At 37.4% G+C, this 19850-nt stretch overlaps 1 protein-coding gene across 1 annotated transcript in view; it reads right to left on the bottom strand.

The window, feature by feature from the left end:
• LOC107707159 (collagen alpha-1(XIV) chain-like) overlaps positions 1 to 19850 on the bottom strand; it is a 141843-nt gene that overhangs the window by 14303 nt on the left and 107690 nt on the right. Inside the window, exons 31-39 of the mRNA XM_016511076.1 lie at positions 19318 to 19460; positions 17838 to 17947; positions 10891 to 11049; positions 10105 to 10182; positions 8064 to 8150; positions 4917 to 4970; positions 4417 to 4461; positions 4206 to 4301; positions 4057 to 4110 (exon numbers count right to left, since the gene is read on the bottom strand). Coding sequence (XP_016366562.1) covers positions 4057 to 4110; positions 4206 to 4301; positions 4417 to 4461; positions 4917 to 4970; positions 8064 to 8150; positions 10105 to 10182; positions 10891 to 11049; positions 17838 to 17947; positions 19318 to 19460 — 826 coding nt within the window. The remainder of the gene's footprint in view (positions 1 to 4056; positions 4111 to 4205; positions 4302 to 4416; positions 4462 to 4916; positions 4971 to 8063; positions 8151 to 10104; positions 10183 to 10890; positions 11050 to 17837; positions 17948 to 19317; positions 19461 to 19850) is intronic.

The raw sequence follows: 19850 nt of genomic DNA, 5'->3' as shown, positions 1-19850 counted from the left end.
AGTGTCAATCTCAAGGCCGAGGAGGTAATCAAAAGTGAGGACAGTTTGTGTGGTCTGAGTCATTGTGATTTGAAGAGCTGCTCTGCTATGATATCTTACATAAAAGAACATAAACTGTAGGCTAGTCCTTCAAGATTTGTGCAGGCAACCGAACAACTGTGGGCTCTCTTGTAGAAGTGTTTTTGTCCCCGGAATGAAAATTAATTCCAGTTCATTGACTTAATTGTATGGAACCCATTGACTTTCATTGTATGGGTGAAAAAAATATATTTTGTGTTCCACAAAAATAACAATGTCATACAGGTTTGGAATGACATAATGGTAGAATTGCATTTTTGGGTGAGCCATCCTTTAATTCCCAAGAAACACCAGGACTAATGTCTACCACCGACGTCACTGCCTCCACCTCAGCGATTAGCATTTTTCACTTCTAATTTGCATAAAATTGAGCATTTCTCTGCTTTTTATGGCTGTCACCACTTGCATTGCTCTTTTAACAATCCCACAATCCCCTGCACAAACCTGCCGCTCAGCTCCTATAGAGCATGAACTGAAAATGCCTGCTCATCTCCAGGTGGACACATACATATATGTTAATTTTGATGAAATCGCTTTCCTCTTCATAATGATATAATACTTCATAGCTTCAGCTACAGTTTTACAAATCAAAAAGTTCAATTCAACAATTCAACATCACCCCATATATCAGCACCACACACACACTAAAATGGGCTTCGTTTCATCACAAGTGGACTCGTAATTCTGAAACTGTGTGTGAGGGCACCCTTAACAGTATTATATACAGGGCTCTCAGCGCCAGCGGCAGAGACAGACCGAGGAAGAGATGCGGCACATGATATGGAGGACTGGCAACCAGCAGCCAATTAATATAATTCACAGGCTGACAGGATAGATTAGCCCTGAGAGAGAACTACGGGTGTCTCTGCTGCAGTACGGCAAAGACCCCTTCCTCCTTACTGCCAACATAACTCTGAAAGAACTCAATACCTGCTGCTAATGGAAGAGAGTGTGCGGATGGCCCCTCTGCTTAAAGGAGGATATCCATCTCAAGCCAAGACGTCTATACTGGAAGACTGAGGCACGTATGTGTGTGTGCTTGTGTGTTTGTACTTTCACCACTGGAAAAGCCAGGATGTTCTTTTCGTCACCCTGGAGAACTCTCGGGGATTTTTCCTCAGTGGTTGTCATTGGCTTCACATCAAACAGCTATTCCTCAACAAATGGAACTGTCACTGTGAATGTTTTAGAAGCCTTTTGGTGACACTTTCAGCAGAAATCTAAAAAGATTCGCAGAAAAGGCAAAACTTTAACAAGCTTGTGAAAGAGGCTTTAGAAGCATAAAAGTCTAAGACATCTGCTTGAGGCAAAACTATGAATTCCATCCTGCCTGCTTAGAAGTGTCTTTTGAGTTTAGGCAATTAGATTCTCCCTCAAATAAGATCTTCAAATTACAATTTTCATGTCAAAATGCTTTATTATCATTAGGCAGTGGCGTGTGGTGTGGTGGACTGAAATGAGTAGGAAGAGTTGCATGTCTGGGTTTGGTTTCCCAATGTACACTTCCTTTCAAATGTTTCCGGGTCGGAAATATATATATATATTTTTTCATGCATTTGAAAGAAGTCTCTCGTGTTCTCCAAGACTCCAGTTTTTTAATCAATAATACAGTAAAAAAACTATAACAATATTATGTTCAATTTAGAAATCATTCTAATATGCTGAAATGGTGCTCAAGAAACATTTCTTCTTATTATAGTGTTGAAATCAGTGGTTCTACTTAATATTTTTGTTTTCTTTTTTAAGAATCTTTGATGAATAGAATGTTTAGCAAAAGAACAGCATTTATTTGAAATATAAATCTTTTGTAACATTCCACTCTCGCCTAGCCTCATTTGATCTGACACAGCTTACCACTACAGGTACTCACAAATCAGGCAACCGACTCGACCTCATTTACACATGCAACTGTATCACAGAAAACATTTTAGTGAAACCTCTGCACATTTCTGATAATTTCTTCATTACTTTTGATGCAGAAAGAAAATGGCGGAAATAAAAAGATGCAGTTGACCTGAGTATGTATCAGTCTCTGCTTTCATCTTTTTCTGTCAAGGTCCACACTGCCAGAACTTCATATTTTCACAAGATCAACAACCACATGCAAACTTCAAATAATTCAAACATCAAAACGATCTCCTCTGCCCCCCTCCACCACCTCTTTAACAGCTGATCGTTTTGCCAATTTCTTCAAACACAAAACTACAACCATCAGCACTCCACATACACAGGAACTCAGACCAACAACAACTACAGCCAGCAGTCTCCTCTCCTCTCACAGAGGCAGCAGTTTCTGAACTTCTCCTCTCCATCCTACAGCATGCCCCCTAGATCCCATTCCCTCACACCTTCTACAAGCTATTTCTCCTACACTTCTACCAGCACTCACACATTTCATCAACACATCTCTCCACACAGGCATTTTCCCCACCACATATAAGCAGGCTTGGGTAACCCCGCTGATTAAAAACCTACACTAAACATTTTACTTGTAGAAAGTTACAGACCTGTCTCTCTCCTCCCATTCATAGCGAAAACACATAAACAGGTTGTTTTCAACCAGGTATAATCTTTCCTTCCACAGAATAACTAGCTGGACAAGAACCAATCAGGTTTCAAAAGTGGTCATTCAACTGAGCCTGCATTACTGTTGGTCACTGAAGCTCTGCAGATTGCGAAAGTTCTCATTCTGCTGGATGTATCTGCTGCTTTTGACACCGTCAATCATCCGATCCTTTTGCCCACTCTCTCATCACTGGACATCAAAGAAATTCCACTTCTCTGGTTTGAATACTATACCTCACAGGTAGGTCTTTCAGGGTTGTCTGGAAGGGGGTTCCTCAGGGTCGTTCCTCAAGGATCAGTTCTTGGACCTCTCCTCTTCTTCATTTAAACAACAGCACTGGGACCGATCATACAGGCACATGGATTCTCCTACCATTGCTATGCTGATGACACACAGCTTTATTTTTCATTTCAACCAAATGATCCAGCAGTAGCTGCACAGATCTCACACTGCCTGGTGGACATCTTGGCATGGGTGAGAGAACATCACCTCCAGCTCAACTTAGCAAAGACAGAGCTTCTCGTCTTCCCAGCCACTCCAACTGTACAGTATAATTTCACCATCCAGCTATGTTCATCAGAAATTATACCATCAAGTTCAGTCAGAAATCTTGGGGTAAACTTTGATGACTAGCCAAAGTCAAGACACTGATGCCTGCATATAGAATAGCCATGGGCTCCGCACACTCTTACTTCCACTTGTGAGTGACGCCTCGTGGTAACATTGCAGAACAAAATCATTTTGCAGAACATTTTCGTTCACTGTTCCTTGCTGGTGGAATAATCTTCCCACCCCCATCCATGTTTGGCCATTTGAAAGCGTGCAATCCCTAACGCTCATGAAAGCATGTGAAATTGCTTTCAAATGTGCTCGCATTTCTTTTTTTACTTTCGCTTTCAAATTCGAGAAGGGTGGGGGGGACAGTAACTCGTTTGGGGGGGTATGCCCCCTTGGCGCAGGCCCTGTAACCATAATGTAGGCAGAGGTATGTTGGCAGAGATTCTTGTTAAAAAAACTTGAATTTAGCAAAAAATGTAAACTTGGTTAGTGCTACACAATAGTTACAGCCATACTGTCAGATATATACAAGTTATATATAAGGTCAATAAGGTTGAGTAATTCCTTAAGGCACTAGTTGATTCTATTAGGTTGCCAAATGAAGAAAGTTATCTGTGTATGTATTAATCTATTTGTATTAATCTATTTTCTTACATTCAGGATAAGCTGCACATACAGACACACACATACACACATGAACGACATTCACAAGCTACACACACACAAACACTCACGGGACAGTGATAATTCTAACTCTCACGGAGGGGATGAGGTTAGCTAATGAGAGACTGTGTGGGTGTTATGAAGCTGTCATGAGTGCTGATGAGACAAGCAGGTGATATATTTCCCCGTACCTGAGGACCTGGCAGACCAATTTCACCCTTCTCTCCTTTCTCTCCTGGAGCCCCCTGAGGAGAGAGGAATTGGAAAAAGAAAAAGGCAAAATTTATAAAAAAGAATGAAACAAACTATGCATAATCCCAGTAGTCAGTATTTCGCTTACCGGTGACCCCTGAATGGACAGTCCATTCGGCCCCTGAGGACCCGGTGGTCCCTGTGGTCCTGGAGATCCAATCTCACCAGGTGGCCCTTGAGGCCCCTTGAACATAAAGTTAGGACATTATCTTAATAAATGTAACCCCATTATAAAATCATCATGGTTTCATTGCCGGGTTTAATTTCCTCAATATAATTACGTAACATTTTAGGCCTACCACCAGCTGGGCTGCTGAAACAAAGTGTGAATGCCCGGCAGTCTCCTTCTCCATCAGGAATGCAATAATCAAGGAAGCAAAAGACACTCGTCACAGTCTAGCTTGTGACAAACCTCTTAGTGGCGGTCATTTGGACCAAGTTTACATAAAACTTTGGAGCGTGAAATGAAATTATGTCTGCCCCAGCATGGCTTTATTTGGACTGGAGCATGATATATTCTGTACATGGACACACACACATCTAGAAGGACTTTACTCTACAGGAAACTACAGTTGGACAGAGAGACACAAATAAACAAAGCGAGCTCTCAGAAAAACCAGAGCGAGAGGGTGAGATTTACTCACTCGTACCCTCTAAAAACAACATGGAGGCACGTGCATTGTGTGTATTTATAGATTCCCACATTTTGAGCTCTTGTCCGGTGTCTATTCTTTCGGGATATAATGACAACTCTGAGTGGCCCTGCATATGGGATACATAAAGCATATGTGTACTTTACCGTCAAGCCTGGCTCCCCCCGATCTCCTCTTGAACCTCTGATACCAGGACCGCCCTGAGAGTCAGACACACACAATTAGACAAATACAAATTGAAAGACTCAGGATAAGCAAACAAGTTTTCCTAGTGACCAGAGCTGGGGCTTGTGTCAAGAAAGCAATTTTAAACACTTTCGCTAACTCTGTTTCAAAGCATACTGAGCTGATTCAGAATTCAGATTCGGAACACTCTACATAGCTGCACCACAAATGAGACTCAACTAGTAATTTATTTCAACAGAGTTTGACGTTAGTATGTTGCTAAGGTAACAGCAAAATATACTCTAATACAGGGGTGCACAATCCTGTTCCTGGAGATCTACCGTCCTGCAAAATTCAGCTCCAACCCTGATCAAACACAAGTGAACAGCTAATTAAAATCTTCAGGAGCACTTGATAATTACAGACAGGTGTGTTGGATCAGGGTTGGGTCTGAGCTCAGCAGGTAGGTAGATCTCCAGGAACAGGATTGTGTACCCCTGCTCTAATACAATGGTTTTCAACCAGTGGGACGGGGCCCACTAGGGCACTTCAGCAAACTTCCAAGGAAGCCTCAGGATGACTTAAAAAATAAGAAGAACAGGATAAAACAAGCGCTAAAATGATCCAAAACAAATGAAAACCAACAGGGTTTTTTTTCTTTGAAAAACCAGGATTAACTAGGTCTTGAAAAACCTGTATAGAGGTAGCCTAATTTTAAAAGTGTGATTTTTAGACCTGAAAAATCAATTCATTTAGAATGAATATAAATTTTTCTAGTCACACCAAAATATTTCGTCAGGCAGAAATTGGCAATAAAATATTTTTAAATACTTAAAATGAATTTGTATTCAGAAAATCACGAACAACTGGAAAGGTCATGGGGCCTTCAAAAATTGTTGTTGAAATGGGGGCCTTCAAAAAGGTTGAGAACCACTGCTCTTACAAAAGTACATATACAGAAATATTGGGTGAATATTTTTTTAATGGCACTGAAATATTTTTATTCATACTTTTCCGTTTTTAAATGAAATACACATTGTGGATAGATAATTTCACTTAGTTTGTCGCTTTGAAGAAAGTCAAATGTGGCTAAAACAGCCCTTTGACTTTTATCATAAGGACAAAAAAATCTAAAGAAAGTAAATGACATGAGGGTAAGTGAATGATATTTGGCTGAGTGATGAAAGAATTTTAATTCATGCATTTCATTTGTCTTTTGGAACAGCCTTCATGTTAGAACGCCTATGATTTGAGAAAATATTTCCTATGTGGGCAGCTCACTAGATTCTGGAACACGGCTACTGTCCATTAGTAAAACCAAACCATTTTCCTTATCAAAGTGTTTCAAACACTGCAAAATTGGCTAGTTCAAAAATATCAGATGGAATCTGCCTGCAGTTCGGTAGAGAGTATCCTTGACCTGGTTCAAACCATATCCCGCCTGCTTCTGACCCTCATAAACTCTTGCCCCCACTGCTGCAGGCAACTGCTAATAATTTAACCCTGTTTGCACGTCTTCCTTTTCCTGTGTTTCCTTTAATTGCATCCTCAATGGCCATGGCTGCAATAAGGTAGTTCTTATCACTGAAGGCTACGGGCAAATTTGATTCATGAGCTTGTTCAAAACACATTTAACAAAACCTGCTGGTGATGGTGGAAGCAGAGAATACGCAAGCATAAATATTCATTTGAAAGATGCATGTGATGACTTAACAGGACATTTTCGATTCATTTGAGCAGCCGGTGTAATCATAGGAAAGACTTAAGAACACATGTCAGTAATATTAATATGAAGATGCAGCAATAATATATACAAAACTGAAATGCAATCGTTTTCCTTGCAACCACTTCTTGGTCATGGAAATGGGTTTGTATGGATGAAGGAATCTATAAACGCAGACAGGACAGGAGTGGACTAATCGGTTTTGATAAATCGATCTCCTCGTAATGACTTTCTCGAAAGAGCTGCTGTTTATACACCATGGCCTTTTCGAGGCCTCAGAAATACATTTTCCCTCAGGGTGCATACAATGCTGCTTTCCAAATGAGCTCATTTATTTGTGCCCGCCATATTGAGTTCAACCTGCAGCATGGGCTGAATTGAGCAATCTAATGCTAGGTCTTTTTCTCAATCTCTTAAGCAGTCTCCCTGTTTCATTTTAATATCTTCATGCTCCGTCTTAACACGTTCTGTGTTTTTTCTCTAAAGAGAGGTGGTATGGTTAAGGCTTGAGACTAAAAACTGAAAAGTTGCTGGTTCCACAAAGATCCATTACTGTTCTGCCTTTTGAGAAAGACACCCAAACCTGGGATACTACTGGAGACTAATCATGATCATGTGGTCATATGAAAGTCACAAATCCCAACAGTCTTTGATGCACTGCACTAAATATACAGATGCTTTCTCAAACGTCTATGTATTACACAGAGTCCTTAGCTAGCTTTTATGTTAGAGTACAAGAGTGAATTTGCCAGCTAAAGTATGTCAGCTAGCTTTCATGCTAGAGTATGGTATAATCTTGGTGGTTTTTACAACCAGAGCCTGCGCAATGTTGTGGCATCTTGGAAAACTCATTGATTTTTACTGTGAGTGATGACATGTTGACTGTTCCAAGATGGTAGATGTGTCAACATCTTTTATGTGTCGGCTATCTTTTATTCTACGTAGAGTATGAAAGTGAGTTTATCAGTAAAAGCATGTAAATGAACTAATGCTAAGGTATGATAGCAAGTATGTCAACTAAAATATGTCAGCTAACGCAACTACTAAAGTATGAGAGCAGGTTTCTCAGCTAAAGTATGTCAGCTGGCTTTAATGTTAAAGCATGATAGCGAGTTTGTCAGCTAAAGTGTGTTAGCTACAGTGGTTTTTATGCTGGGGTATGAAAGTGACTTTGTCAGTGTAACCCCCCTTTCTTACCTCAAAACTGTTATTTCGTCCTGTAAATCATATTTTTGCACATAAAATAACAAGAGCTGTCACCTCACCTGTAACTGTCAGCTAGTTAGTTAAACTGATTATGTTACAACCCTATGTTACGAATCTCCCTGGTTCGCCTTCTGTGATGTAGTTAGGTACCACCGTTCTAAGGTTGGGTGTTAGTGAGAGGTGAAACCAGTGGTTTTACCGGGGGTCCTGAGGGTCCAGGTGGTCCTTTGCTATCCTGAGCACAGGTGCAGGCATGGGGCATGGCAGGACAGTCCTCTTCTACTCTCTGAAGAAAGCACAAACAAAACAACATGTCGTAAACTGTCGTACACAAACAGCAGACTATTTCCTCTCTAGGAATCTAACAGAACTTTATTTTTTTTCCAAGTCAACCAAGGGTGTCTGTGCAATTCCCTCAAGTTATTAATTCGCAAGTGCACAAACACAGCAAGCGATCTGGAGATATTGTTCTTCCTATCCATGGAGGACCAAGTCTATTTGTCTGCTACAAGACTACATAATTGAATTATTTGTAGAGTGGTCATGGATCTTTAAAGTTAGGGACGATTGCCAGAACGGCCAGTTGGAGATCACTTAGAGAACATTTTTTCAGCATTATATACAGTAAATAGCCAAAATGATACAAGAGAACAAAGAGTAATATTGCTAAGGCATCCGATGTACTGAATGACCAATCCAACAAGCCTACCGGCAGTACATAAAACCATAAAACCATCCATCACAGCAGAGAACCTTAATAAATAGTGATAGCCAATTACAAGGCTGCTTATGGTCATTTTATTAGCTTTATGTTTTACATGAGTGATTTGTTTTTAGACTTAGCGTTTCAATTTTATTTACATTATTGACTTTTTTATTTTTTGCATATACAATTAATTAGTGGTCGACCGATATGGGTTTTTTGACAGCCGATACTGATGCCGATATCTTGGAAAGCAGGGTGGCCGATATAATTTTATTTATTTTAATTCATATTTAAGAAATTTGAAATCATTTGAAAATGAATTTAAAAGAATAAACGTGTAAAATAAACATACTTATACTCTAGAAGACAAAGTATTTTTTACAAATAAATACATATTTAATAAAAATATAATTAAAAAGGAAGAAAACACTGTAAATCCCACCTCGAACACATCGGCCAAACAGAGAAAATTATCGTCGCTGCCGATATTTGAAAAATGGCAGATATCGGCCGATATATTGGCCTTGGCGATATATCGGTGGACCACTACAATGAATGTTATTTAACTGTTTTATGGAGTCTTTACTCATTTCCAAGTCACTGAAATGCTAAGAATAACATTGCTGAAAATAATAAACACCCGTTGCACAATGAGCTGCTATTTTGACATTTTGACAGTGTTTTTTCCATTACACAGTAATTTGCAGGGACAGCCAGAAGTTGTAACATTTAAATTGATAACTTCATATTTACATATGCCACACCAATATTTTTGGTAGTTCAAGTAGAGTGGTATTTTAACATTATGTCTTAATCAAATATATGGTTAAGCTTATAAGTTGTAAAATATAAAGGCATCCTCTAATGATGAAAACAATTTCACATTATTATTTACAGTGAATTTCTGGCAACCACAGCTGCTAGTTTTTTTGTTTAAGTTTTTTTCTTAATTTAACTGGATTAATATTTTTTTACAGTGCACAATTAGTCTAGAGATTTTAATGCAGAGGATAAATCAGTGGATCAGCGCTGCTGGCCTAGAGGTTCAAATCCACCCTCACATAACTCTTTATTTTAATAAACCAAATTTGTAGCATGCCAGTGGATGTATTTCAGAAGCAGGAACACATTTGTTTGTTGAACCTTTATTAGATACATTCCTGCTGCAAGCTATTTCATAAAGCTATTTCATTTTAGCCATGACAAAACATGGTGGAAAGACGCCCAGGGCGATGATGGTCCCCAGATAAGGTTGCAGTAGTTAAATGCTTGTTACACTAATTAGTACATCAATAATCAATTCTAAAGTAATTATGAACACTAAATGTGGGTGCTTGTATTGGGTGCTGATTGGTCTTCAATGTATATTAGAGTTTTACAATGTAGTTAAGTTATTTGGGGTTAAATGTCTGATATTTCACCAGTGACAGAACTGCAGTATTAATGTAAGCTGATTAGAGTGTGGCTTATACAAAAAAATGCTAATTGTATAAAACTAATATATTGTATAAAATACAGACTGGTCGGGTCTTACCAAGCCTGGAAGCTCACAGCACTTATCCCGACTGGCCCATGATGTACTGCAAACTATGTCAAACATCTGGAGCTGAAACTGTGGACAAGATCATAAAAACCAACACAGACAGAGCAAAAATACAAGGCTGTTGAATAGTAATCACTCATTTAACAACAAATGCATTACAAATCTTATCAACACAATCATTTTATGAAGTCTAAACAAATTACAGGGGATTATTGTTGAGGATGAACAAAATCTAAATAAGCAGAAACTTTATGCATTTATTAACAGTCATGCTTGAACTGCGTCCGATTATTTGTTTGGGCTGAATGACTGATTCTAATAGTTTTTAAACTATTGCACCATACAAACTCGCATTACAACCCCCACCAGCATAATTACAAAGACAATTAGTCTCATCAGTTGTGCCGGCAGCCTCTGAGAAGAATCAAATCAGACGCACTCCTACACAATTAGACATAATGATCCACACATTCTGACGGAAAAACCAAAAGGCATAAAGTCTGTATTTACCATCTTGAACCGAATGCCTATGCTTTGGATTCCACAAAATCATTATAAGGTTGAATCTGAGACGATAATTGTGCTTTTAAAGGCCTCAGAGTTTCAGACCATCTTTAATAATTATCAGATTCCAAACAAAGACATTGCTGCACTTGTATACAGAGTTCTTTGTGTCTGTATGAGACAAAAGCTGGTCCTGTTATGGGCTCAAATGATTCTTTCAGGCCTGGGAAATTCTCGTCTTTTAGGATTGAGGCTGAATGACTGTGGTCTTACCGGCGCTGAGTTATCTCTCCTTCCACGCGAGCGGACCATGCGTCCCAGAACCTCCACTCCATCAATGGTGATGTTCCCTGCAGCATTGATGGATTTCTCTCCCACCGTTTTGCAGTCGATCACCACTTTAGCAGCGGTTTTGCTGATGGCCACATGAAGCTAGGTGAGATAGTATTGTGTCATCAGATCTGATAATAAACCGGCCAACCAATCGACCACCAAACGAGTAAGATGCAAAAGTAATTTGTACATTTTATGAATTAAATTATAAGGAATTAAGGATTGGACAACTTTTCTGTGTTGTACATAAGTTCCACAAGCTATTTTTGCAATGATGTTCAAAAATTGGTAAGAACCAAATTACAATTTGGCAAAAAAGTGATTAGAACCCGCCCACACCTTTTCATTTCATTTAGTATTATTGTTTTAAGTAAAAGATATTTAAAGAAATTTTGTAATAACTTATACAAGGCATATTTGCTATATGTGAAGGGACTATGAAGGGAACAGAATAACACCTAAAATGGGCTTTACATAACACTGGACTTCTAATAACATTTCCAAAATGTCTTCCTGGAAAATCTTTATGCAATGACTTCATACATTTTATAGATTTGAGACACTTCATTTTAGTTTTATACAGTTGCTTTTTAGGTATTTGAGGTATATTGATTTCAATCATCATTGTTATTGAATTTTATCATATATTTTAATTAAATGAAGAGAAATTATTCAAAGATTTTAAATGTAATGCAAATTATAAAAAAAAGTGATGCTCAAAACATTATTATAAAACCTTGATGTATCAAATATGACAGTAACACAATTTAAAAAAAATAAATGTCTGTTTTGTCTAAAAGTATGATAGTACAATAGATTAATTTCAAAAGATGCTTTGGTAACACTTTACAATAAGGTAAACTATATTTAATGCAACATTTAACATTAACTAACAAGGAGCAATACATTTGTTACAGTATTTATTCATCTTTGTTAACATTAGTTAACAAAAATACAACTGTTCAACTTTAAGAATCAACATTAAGATTAATAAATGCTTTAGTATTTTTCTTTGTTAGTTTATGTTAACTAATGTAGCTAACTAATGTTAACAAATGGAACCTTATTGTAAGTGTTACCATGTTTTTCTAAGTTCTCAATTTCAATCGGAGACTTCGAGTCTTACAGAAATTAAAGTTCACTAATGCACACCAATGAAAACCAAATCAAGCTTGCCGTGTTCTTTCTCTACTCATTTATTGTCAATCACTGCAGTCAGTCAACTGTAATTGTCCATAACAACCACCAAAACTAAAACATAACAAGCTCATATGGAGTTCATATTTGTATGTCAGAGTTTATTTCAGTATGAGACAGCACACGTCGCCTGTTAATGGGTTTGGGGTCTAAAACGCAATTTTCTTCAGTTCACTGGATGAATTGTAAGTGCAAGTGCGCTGTCAGGCAAGCGGGCTGATAGCAGACTCAGACCAAGCTCATTATTGTAAAATCTCACATTAACGTCAATTATAAAGCATTATGAAGGGAGGCTGTTTAATGTTCAGAAATTAAACTTCTCTATCAGGGTAGAAAAACAGGCTGAGACAGATGAAATTTGGTTAAGTCTGTGAGGTGGCATGCTTGTGTTTTGGCAAATATGCATTTTCATACTGAATATCAGCTTCCATTTTCTGAGCGGCAGGTGTTTCTGCAGTGAAAGGCAATTAGATTGTGCAGCTGCAGCAGTGACATGCCGTTTAGGCAGGGACGGGTCCATGTGCTGCAAGTGTTTGTCCTGAGAGTATTTATGAGTGTGTCTGAACTGGTCTGGTGGTGGTAATGATGGTCTGCTAAGGAGGAGTGGCAAATGAGAATGAGAGGTCAGCATCGCTGCTGTTTTAGCTCAGCCGCTGATGGTCACATCTGCCTCCTGATCACTTTCTGTTTCCAACATGATGAACTGGCTCATCTCACACAGCAGACTGTCCACCTTTTAAAAATGCAGTGATCTGTATTTTGTCTTGTTTTCCTTTTAAAAAAAATATAAATAAAAAATAGCAAAAAACATAATATGGTTTATACATTGTGTGTGTGTGTGTGTTATTTAATAATACTTTTTAATAATATTTAATAATTCAATAATACTATAATCATTTGACAATACATTTAGGCAACACGAGGCAAAAAGGAAACTGCTTTAGAAAACATTATTCCCAATGTTTGTTGGTCTTTTTTTTTTGTCTTTCCTCAACTTTGTATCATTGGCAGATCAGTGGAGTCTCTCTTTTTATGGCCTAAGGGACAGACCCAGGAAAGCATTAGAGACAAAGCCCCTTTAAGGCAAGTCAGTTCATTTGACGGCCATACTCATAATGCCCCAGGGCAGCTGTTTCAAGTCCTGCAAGTACAGTCCTAGTGTGTGAATAGTGACAGAGTGAAATCTATTGAACAGTTTGTCCAAATAAATGTGATTTTGACAAACTGTTAAATAGATTTCGCTCTGCCACCATTATTAATAATAAATAATAATATAAAAAAATGAAACAAAACAACATTTTCACACTGGTCCAGCTAATTCATACCAAAATAAGGAAAGGATTATACCAAAGCCTCTGGGGGACCTTATATTTTGACGCGAGTATGAGTATGAGACGTGAGTACTCATCTTTAATGAGATGGCAATGCCAAGACAAAGATGTTTATTCACAGCGATGGGATATTTACAGGCGCATGTTCTTTACTGCTTCACACTGCCCAAACATATGGCAACAAACAGCGCTTGTTGGGTTTTGCAGGAACTGTGTTGGTGATTGGGACAGTGTGAAAATAACCGTAATGTTCTAGATCACTAAATCTTCCTGCACCTGTCTAAATCCAAACAACCAACTTTAAAACTTTTTTAAAAATGTCACCGTTTGTTAGTATTTATTGGGTCAGAGGAAACCAGCCTTTATAGCCATACGATTATTATTATGATTTGATTTGATTGATTGATTGATTGATTTTATTTTGCTGCTTTGGTTTTTGCTGGTTAACAAAATTATTATTATTATTATTATTATTATTTTGATAAAGCTCGTTGATAGTTTTTTTTTTTTAGTTTTGAAGTTTGTTTGTTTTTCTCAATGAAAGCTGATGGCAATTCCTTATCTTGACATTATTACTTACCATAAAGTATAATTTGACTTTACAGACTTGAATTGGATTTAAGGATAATAATAGTATAGTAAGATAATAGTAATAGTATGATAATAATAGTTCGTAAAATAAGATAATAAAAGACAATTCTTGAAAAAAAAAATTTCTAAGATGTGTCAATATCATATCAAAACAATTTATCATATTATAGTAAAATAAATTGTAATATTTTTTCCCACTAATAATCATTCACACAAATATTAAATAATCTAATACCAATGACATTTTAAAATGAACCAAATGGGGAGGGAGGGATGGATGGGTGGATACATGACTCTGTTCTTGTTGTAGATGTAGAAAAATCTACAAAGCTAGTATGTGATAAAAGAACATTATGAATGAGATTACACATTATTTATCGCATGTATCTTTATATTTCTTCATGACTTATGCTGTTTATGATCAAGTGTTGTCAGAGTAGCAACGTCTCACTCGGTTTAAAACTGCTTGTGTCAGCACTTCCTCCAAATGTGTTCTGCACAGTTCCCACCTTGATTCTAAATGCACAGGAGCAGCATGAAAGTACAGAACAGTACCAAATAACATCCATAAGATGAGCCACTGAGATATCTGAAGCGTAACAATATCCACATGACTTCCTCTCACGACCCTGCAAAATTACAACCGTTGAGCACTGGTTTTAGAAAGTGTGGAATAAGTCATGGTTGAGAGGAATGGGGTGTTTTTAATAGAGGGCTGACGAGAGTCCTAGACCCTCTGCTCACATTTTCAGGATCTCTTCCAAGTCGGGGGTTTTGTTTAAAAGCTGTCATAACAACTCAAGCCAACTGTGTTACTTGGGGTCAGTGGTATTGAGGACAGCGACTGCCGTACAAAAAGGGTCAGAATCAGATTCAGTTGTGGCCAGATAAACTCTCAGCTTTAGCCACGAGCCCCGAATACGAAGCTCATTAGCGACTCCAAAAAGAAAAAGTGCCAACTCAATGCTGTAGCGTCACTCTATAGAGCAGATTATATCAGTTGTGCACTGAACGCTCACTTAACCCTTTAAGTTAGCTGCTTTAACCCTTTAACGCGTTTAACTTTCAGTGCGTCACGTCATCAACTGCTGAATTTAAATCCGCTTTCCCGCTTTGCCTGGCGCAGAGCCAGATCGGACGCTAAGCGCTTGTCATATAATCACAATTTTTTTTTTTTTTTTAACCATATAATACTTATTTTAGGTTTCAGACGTTTAAATACACATAAGTACTAGCAAAACCATACATTTACAGTTTGTAAAATGCACGCTGATGTCTATGGAAACGGCAATAACGATCCTTACAAATATAAGCTGACGACATGTGTTTATTGATATCATATACAGATTGTGTAGGTAACTATAAAGTTTACTCTGCTCTTCTCCCAGTTTACCGGAGACCTACTTTAACGTGTTTCGGGAGGAGAGGATGAATTTGCGTGTTAACTAACACGGTCGATATAAAAGTGTTTAAACTACCAAATAGATTTAATTGCACATATTTCAGAATCGGAATATCAGATATTTCATAATATAGTGAGCATGTTTGTGAATATTTTGAATAAAACAGGAAAAACGAAATAAAATCGATCCATGTGTCATACAGATCTATTATGGCTGCGTTGTGTCACATGACAAGCATGACGCGTCGCCATGGAAACAATAAGGCGATACATTTTAAAATAACGGTCGCCTAAAAAAAAACTCACGCTGGGGGCTCAGCTAGAATATTTTAAACTCACGTGCGAAATGGTTAAATGCAAATAGAGATAAATTAATGTCTTGTATTTCTTGTATAAATTAATGTAGCACGTCTTAGTTTGTGTTTGCCGCTCTGTTAAGCACTCCTTGTGTTTAATTTTCATATTACCGTACATATGTGGGTCATTCTCAAACAATGCAGATTTTCTGATTTACAGATTTTGACATTTTTAATTTAATTCAGTTTTCTCCCATAAAAGTGGTGGTTAATGTTTATTTGGACATTATTAAAAATGATAATTTGATATTTGTTCAATATTTTTTTTATTATCTTGTTTTATTTCACAAATGAAAAAGTGTGTTTTCATTAAGATTCTAAGTGTCTGTATCATCTAAAAACACACTAATTAATCAAAAATAAATAATTAAATTACAACATTAAGCCCTTTTTGTACTGAACATCTTTTAAATGAACATTTAGCAATGCAACGGCATCTTTAAAATAACAATATTTTTAAATGTACATTTACATTAAAATATAAAATTACAAGTAACATTTTTGAACATTAAAAATGTAAATAAAATTAATAATTAATGTAATTAACAAAATGAATTACTGTAATTGATCAAATACATGTAAAATTTTTAATTCAGTAATTTAGTTAAATTACAAATTAACCAAATATGAACAATTATGAATAACTTCTTCAACGTAGAGGCAAAATCCACCATATCCACATTTTAACTTCTTACATTGAACCTGAAAGTACTTTTCTAGAATGTTTTTGTATTATCAAGCAATAAAAAATATGAAATAAAAAAGGGTGAAATTCTTCAATAAAAGTGTCTAAATCCTGCTTATTCCCCACCACTTAGATGATACAGGCAGTGATTTATTTATTAATTCAGAATCCGGAGTGGAGACAGTGAAGAAGTAATCTGTATTACTCACAGACTCTAATCTTGACGAGTTCTGCCAAGAGGGATTACCCTACAAACACATCATAAGTGATGGCAGGAGAATACTTGCTCATAAACACACACGCCACTGCATCAAAGGCTACGGACGGCTTGTCATGCACTCAAAGGAAGAACACACTTGGCAGGAAAAGCGAATTATAACCAGACAAGCAACACACAGAGCCTTGGAATACATCAGACAGCCTCTCAAAACTACTGGAGGGCGGAAGAGTGATAGAGAGCTCTTCACCAGCACGGATGTGAAGAAAGAATACATAAAATGAACGGGACAGGGCTATCATAAACCATTTTCATACCATCAGAACTCTGTGGTGCATGCCCTGGATGAAATAATAATTGAAATTCCCCGGTGTGCATTTTAGAAACACGAATGACAGCATCACTTCTTGTTTGTACAACTTTTTGTTGTATAAAATTTAAAACTGCATTTAAAACTGGTATATATTAATATGCAAATACATTGTATGTTTTTGTCTTTTAGTTTTTATTTCATTTTAATAAATTTAACTGAAATTAAGTTAATATAATACTGTATTTTAATGCATATTATCTTTTTCCGTAAAAAGATGTGTGAGATCAAATAACAATTGGCAGATCCTCTATTGAACAAAATGTAGAAATGAAATCTGAAGGTCACAGTTTTGTTGTTACAGTGACTAACCGATTTGCTGTTTAAACATTGTGAATCTACTGTAAATCTGATGAACTTCAATTTCATATGACATAAAAAATTATCTTGCATCCAAACCCGTACGTAAGCAGATGAGAATGAGGCAAGACAGACAGCTAAAATATACTTCAGCGATATTCGGTTCTGACAGTCAAGGCGCAACTATAAAGAAAATGAGGTAACTTTATAAAGGAAAATTAGTGTATTCAGCTGTAGTTGGTCATTTGGTGCATGAATGGTCATAGCATGAATTAACAAACTTTGGTTACTATAATTCAAGCATTTCCAAAGTCCAGCTTAAATCATGAATTTCCTGACAAGAAAAATAAAACCTCAACCAAGAGACCGAAACACAAATGACTGTATAGTTTCTGTAATCATAGTCAAAGCTGGATCATAAATGGAAGAAAGACTGACCTTATGGAAACTGCCATAGAAAATCTTCTTAATTTCACTTCCTTCGAAAGTCACCGTTTGAAATTCTCCCTTGTAGTCGGAATTGAAGAAGGTTAATGTTTTCCCTCCGTCTGAAGACAGACAAAAAAAATTAGACTCAAGGGTTTTACTGTAGATCTTTTAAGTCAGCGGGTTCTCAACTGGTTTTGTTTCAGGACTAAGATTTTACATTGGACATCAAGTGTAGACTTAATCAAATATGTACTCCTTATGTCCAGCAATATGCAAAATTAACATGTCACAGGCTGAATCAGGAAAACTGACCATTTTGGTTTTAGCTACATTTCAGTGTTTTTTTGCTAGTGTAACTTCATGAGTGTATGGTTAGTTGCATTTTATTATTTGCATTTAGCAGTGTCACTGTTTGCAACCCATTTTTGGGTCATGACCCACCAGTTGAGAACAGAGCATGTGAGCAGAGCGGAGCGGCAACAATTTCCCCTCTGCACTCCAATAATTCAATAATCATTCAGCTCCGGGTTCAGCATTTCCCGCTCCTCGCTCCACTGATCAGAAACACCGCTCCGCCTTCACTCCATGACGAAATTTGCAGCTAAAGTATTTCAGTATGTTTTGAAATATCACAAAGTTCTGTTCAGAACTTATATTAAACGAAAAATACTAGACAATACTAGAAGAATAGTTTTAACGTATTAAATGACTGTTTAACTCACTTGTCTGTGCATCATCTCTCTACTATTGCGAAGCTGAGGGTTGTAGTTACTTCAGAAACAGAAAGAATATGCTGCAACTTTTCTGTTTTTAAGCTGATAAATCACAGGACAGCGTTGACAATCATTTTCTGCAGTCCTGAATGTTTCTATGTGCGTGTGATCTGTACATTTTATGCAAGCTTGTGTGTTGTGTGCGCGCATGCAGCAATGTAGCAGCACATTAGTTTAGAGCGGAGATTAACTACCTGCACAATAAACTGTTTAAAATGTGAATTCACCCAATCAGTATTGAGTATCCACATGCTACAAACAAACATGCTTGAGATATAACCTCCCGCACTCGTCCATTGCCGTCATTATACAACATTCACCTTCTTTCTGATTTGAGGGATCCACATATCTGTCAAGCTTGATAAAATGCAGTTATATTATGGGCTGTTGGCATTAATTGTGCTCGTGATGGAGTGGTAGTGAAGTGCTCTCGGAGCGAGTGAAAACCACCAACACTGACTTTCAAAAAAAAATCCACTCCTCGCTCTGCTCCCACTCCACTCCGCTCACATACTCTGGTTGAGAAGCACTTTTTGATAAACATATAATTGATCAAAAGGGGAAAAAATATGTTGTACATTACAGTAGGAAATATTTAAACAATTTAAATCATTATTAAATAATGATTAAATTAAGTTTTTTTTTAATTAAGGATGAAAGATTTTAGGTTGGGGCTGCATAGGGGCATAAAGGAAATCAAAAAGAGTAATACTCACTATCCAGGATAATGCCCACCAGTGGCTCATTGTTTTTGTCAAGGATTTCCCACAATGCAAAAGGTTCCTGAGGAGTTTCAGGCAGTATGCGGAACAGCATATAGATAGTGTAGTCAGAGGGAAGGCCTTCTGGATGTAGATACCTGTCAACATAAATCATACATATGCAAAAACTCCTTCACGCCAGGTTTGAAATAAAAAACTGAAACGATTTGTCACCTTTTGGAGAATTTATTTATTTATTTATTTGATTTATTTATTTATGTTTTTTTGAATAACAAAGCCCCACGCACGGCACGTGAAAGGAAAGAGGTTCCCTTTCAGTCGGTCACTCCGAGTCACGTTAGTGACTGTCGATCACTGCATCGGAGGGAGAGCTCTCTGGAGAGGAAGATTCGGCTGCGCTGTCGCCCTCCGGGACGGTGGCAAGGTCTGAATCGGATCTGGAGATTTCGGCTATGCTTTCCCGGGCCACCAAGAGGGTAGGGCTCGAGTGGAAACCTCCACCGCGTCCCGGGCCCTCGAGGTTGGAC

This window comes from Sinocyclocheilus rhinocerous, unplaced genomic scaffold (assembly GCF_001515625.1).
Source record: "Sinocyclocheilus rhinocerous isolate Xijiao unplaced genomic scaffold, SAMN03320098_v1.1 scaffold1046, whole genome shotgun sequence".
NCBI lineage: Eukaryota > Metazoa > Chordata > Actinopteri > Cypriniformes > Cyprinidae > Sinocyclocheilus > Sinocyclocheilus rhinocerous.
Note: the sequence above shows the minus strand (reverse complement) of the source record. Positions and strands in the feature narration are given on the sequence as shown.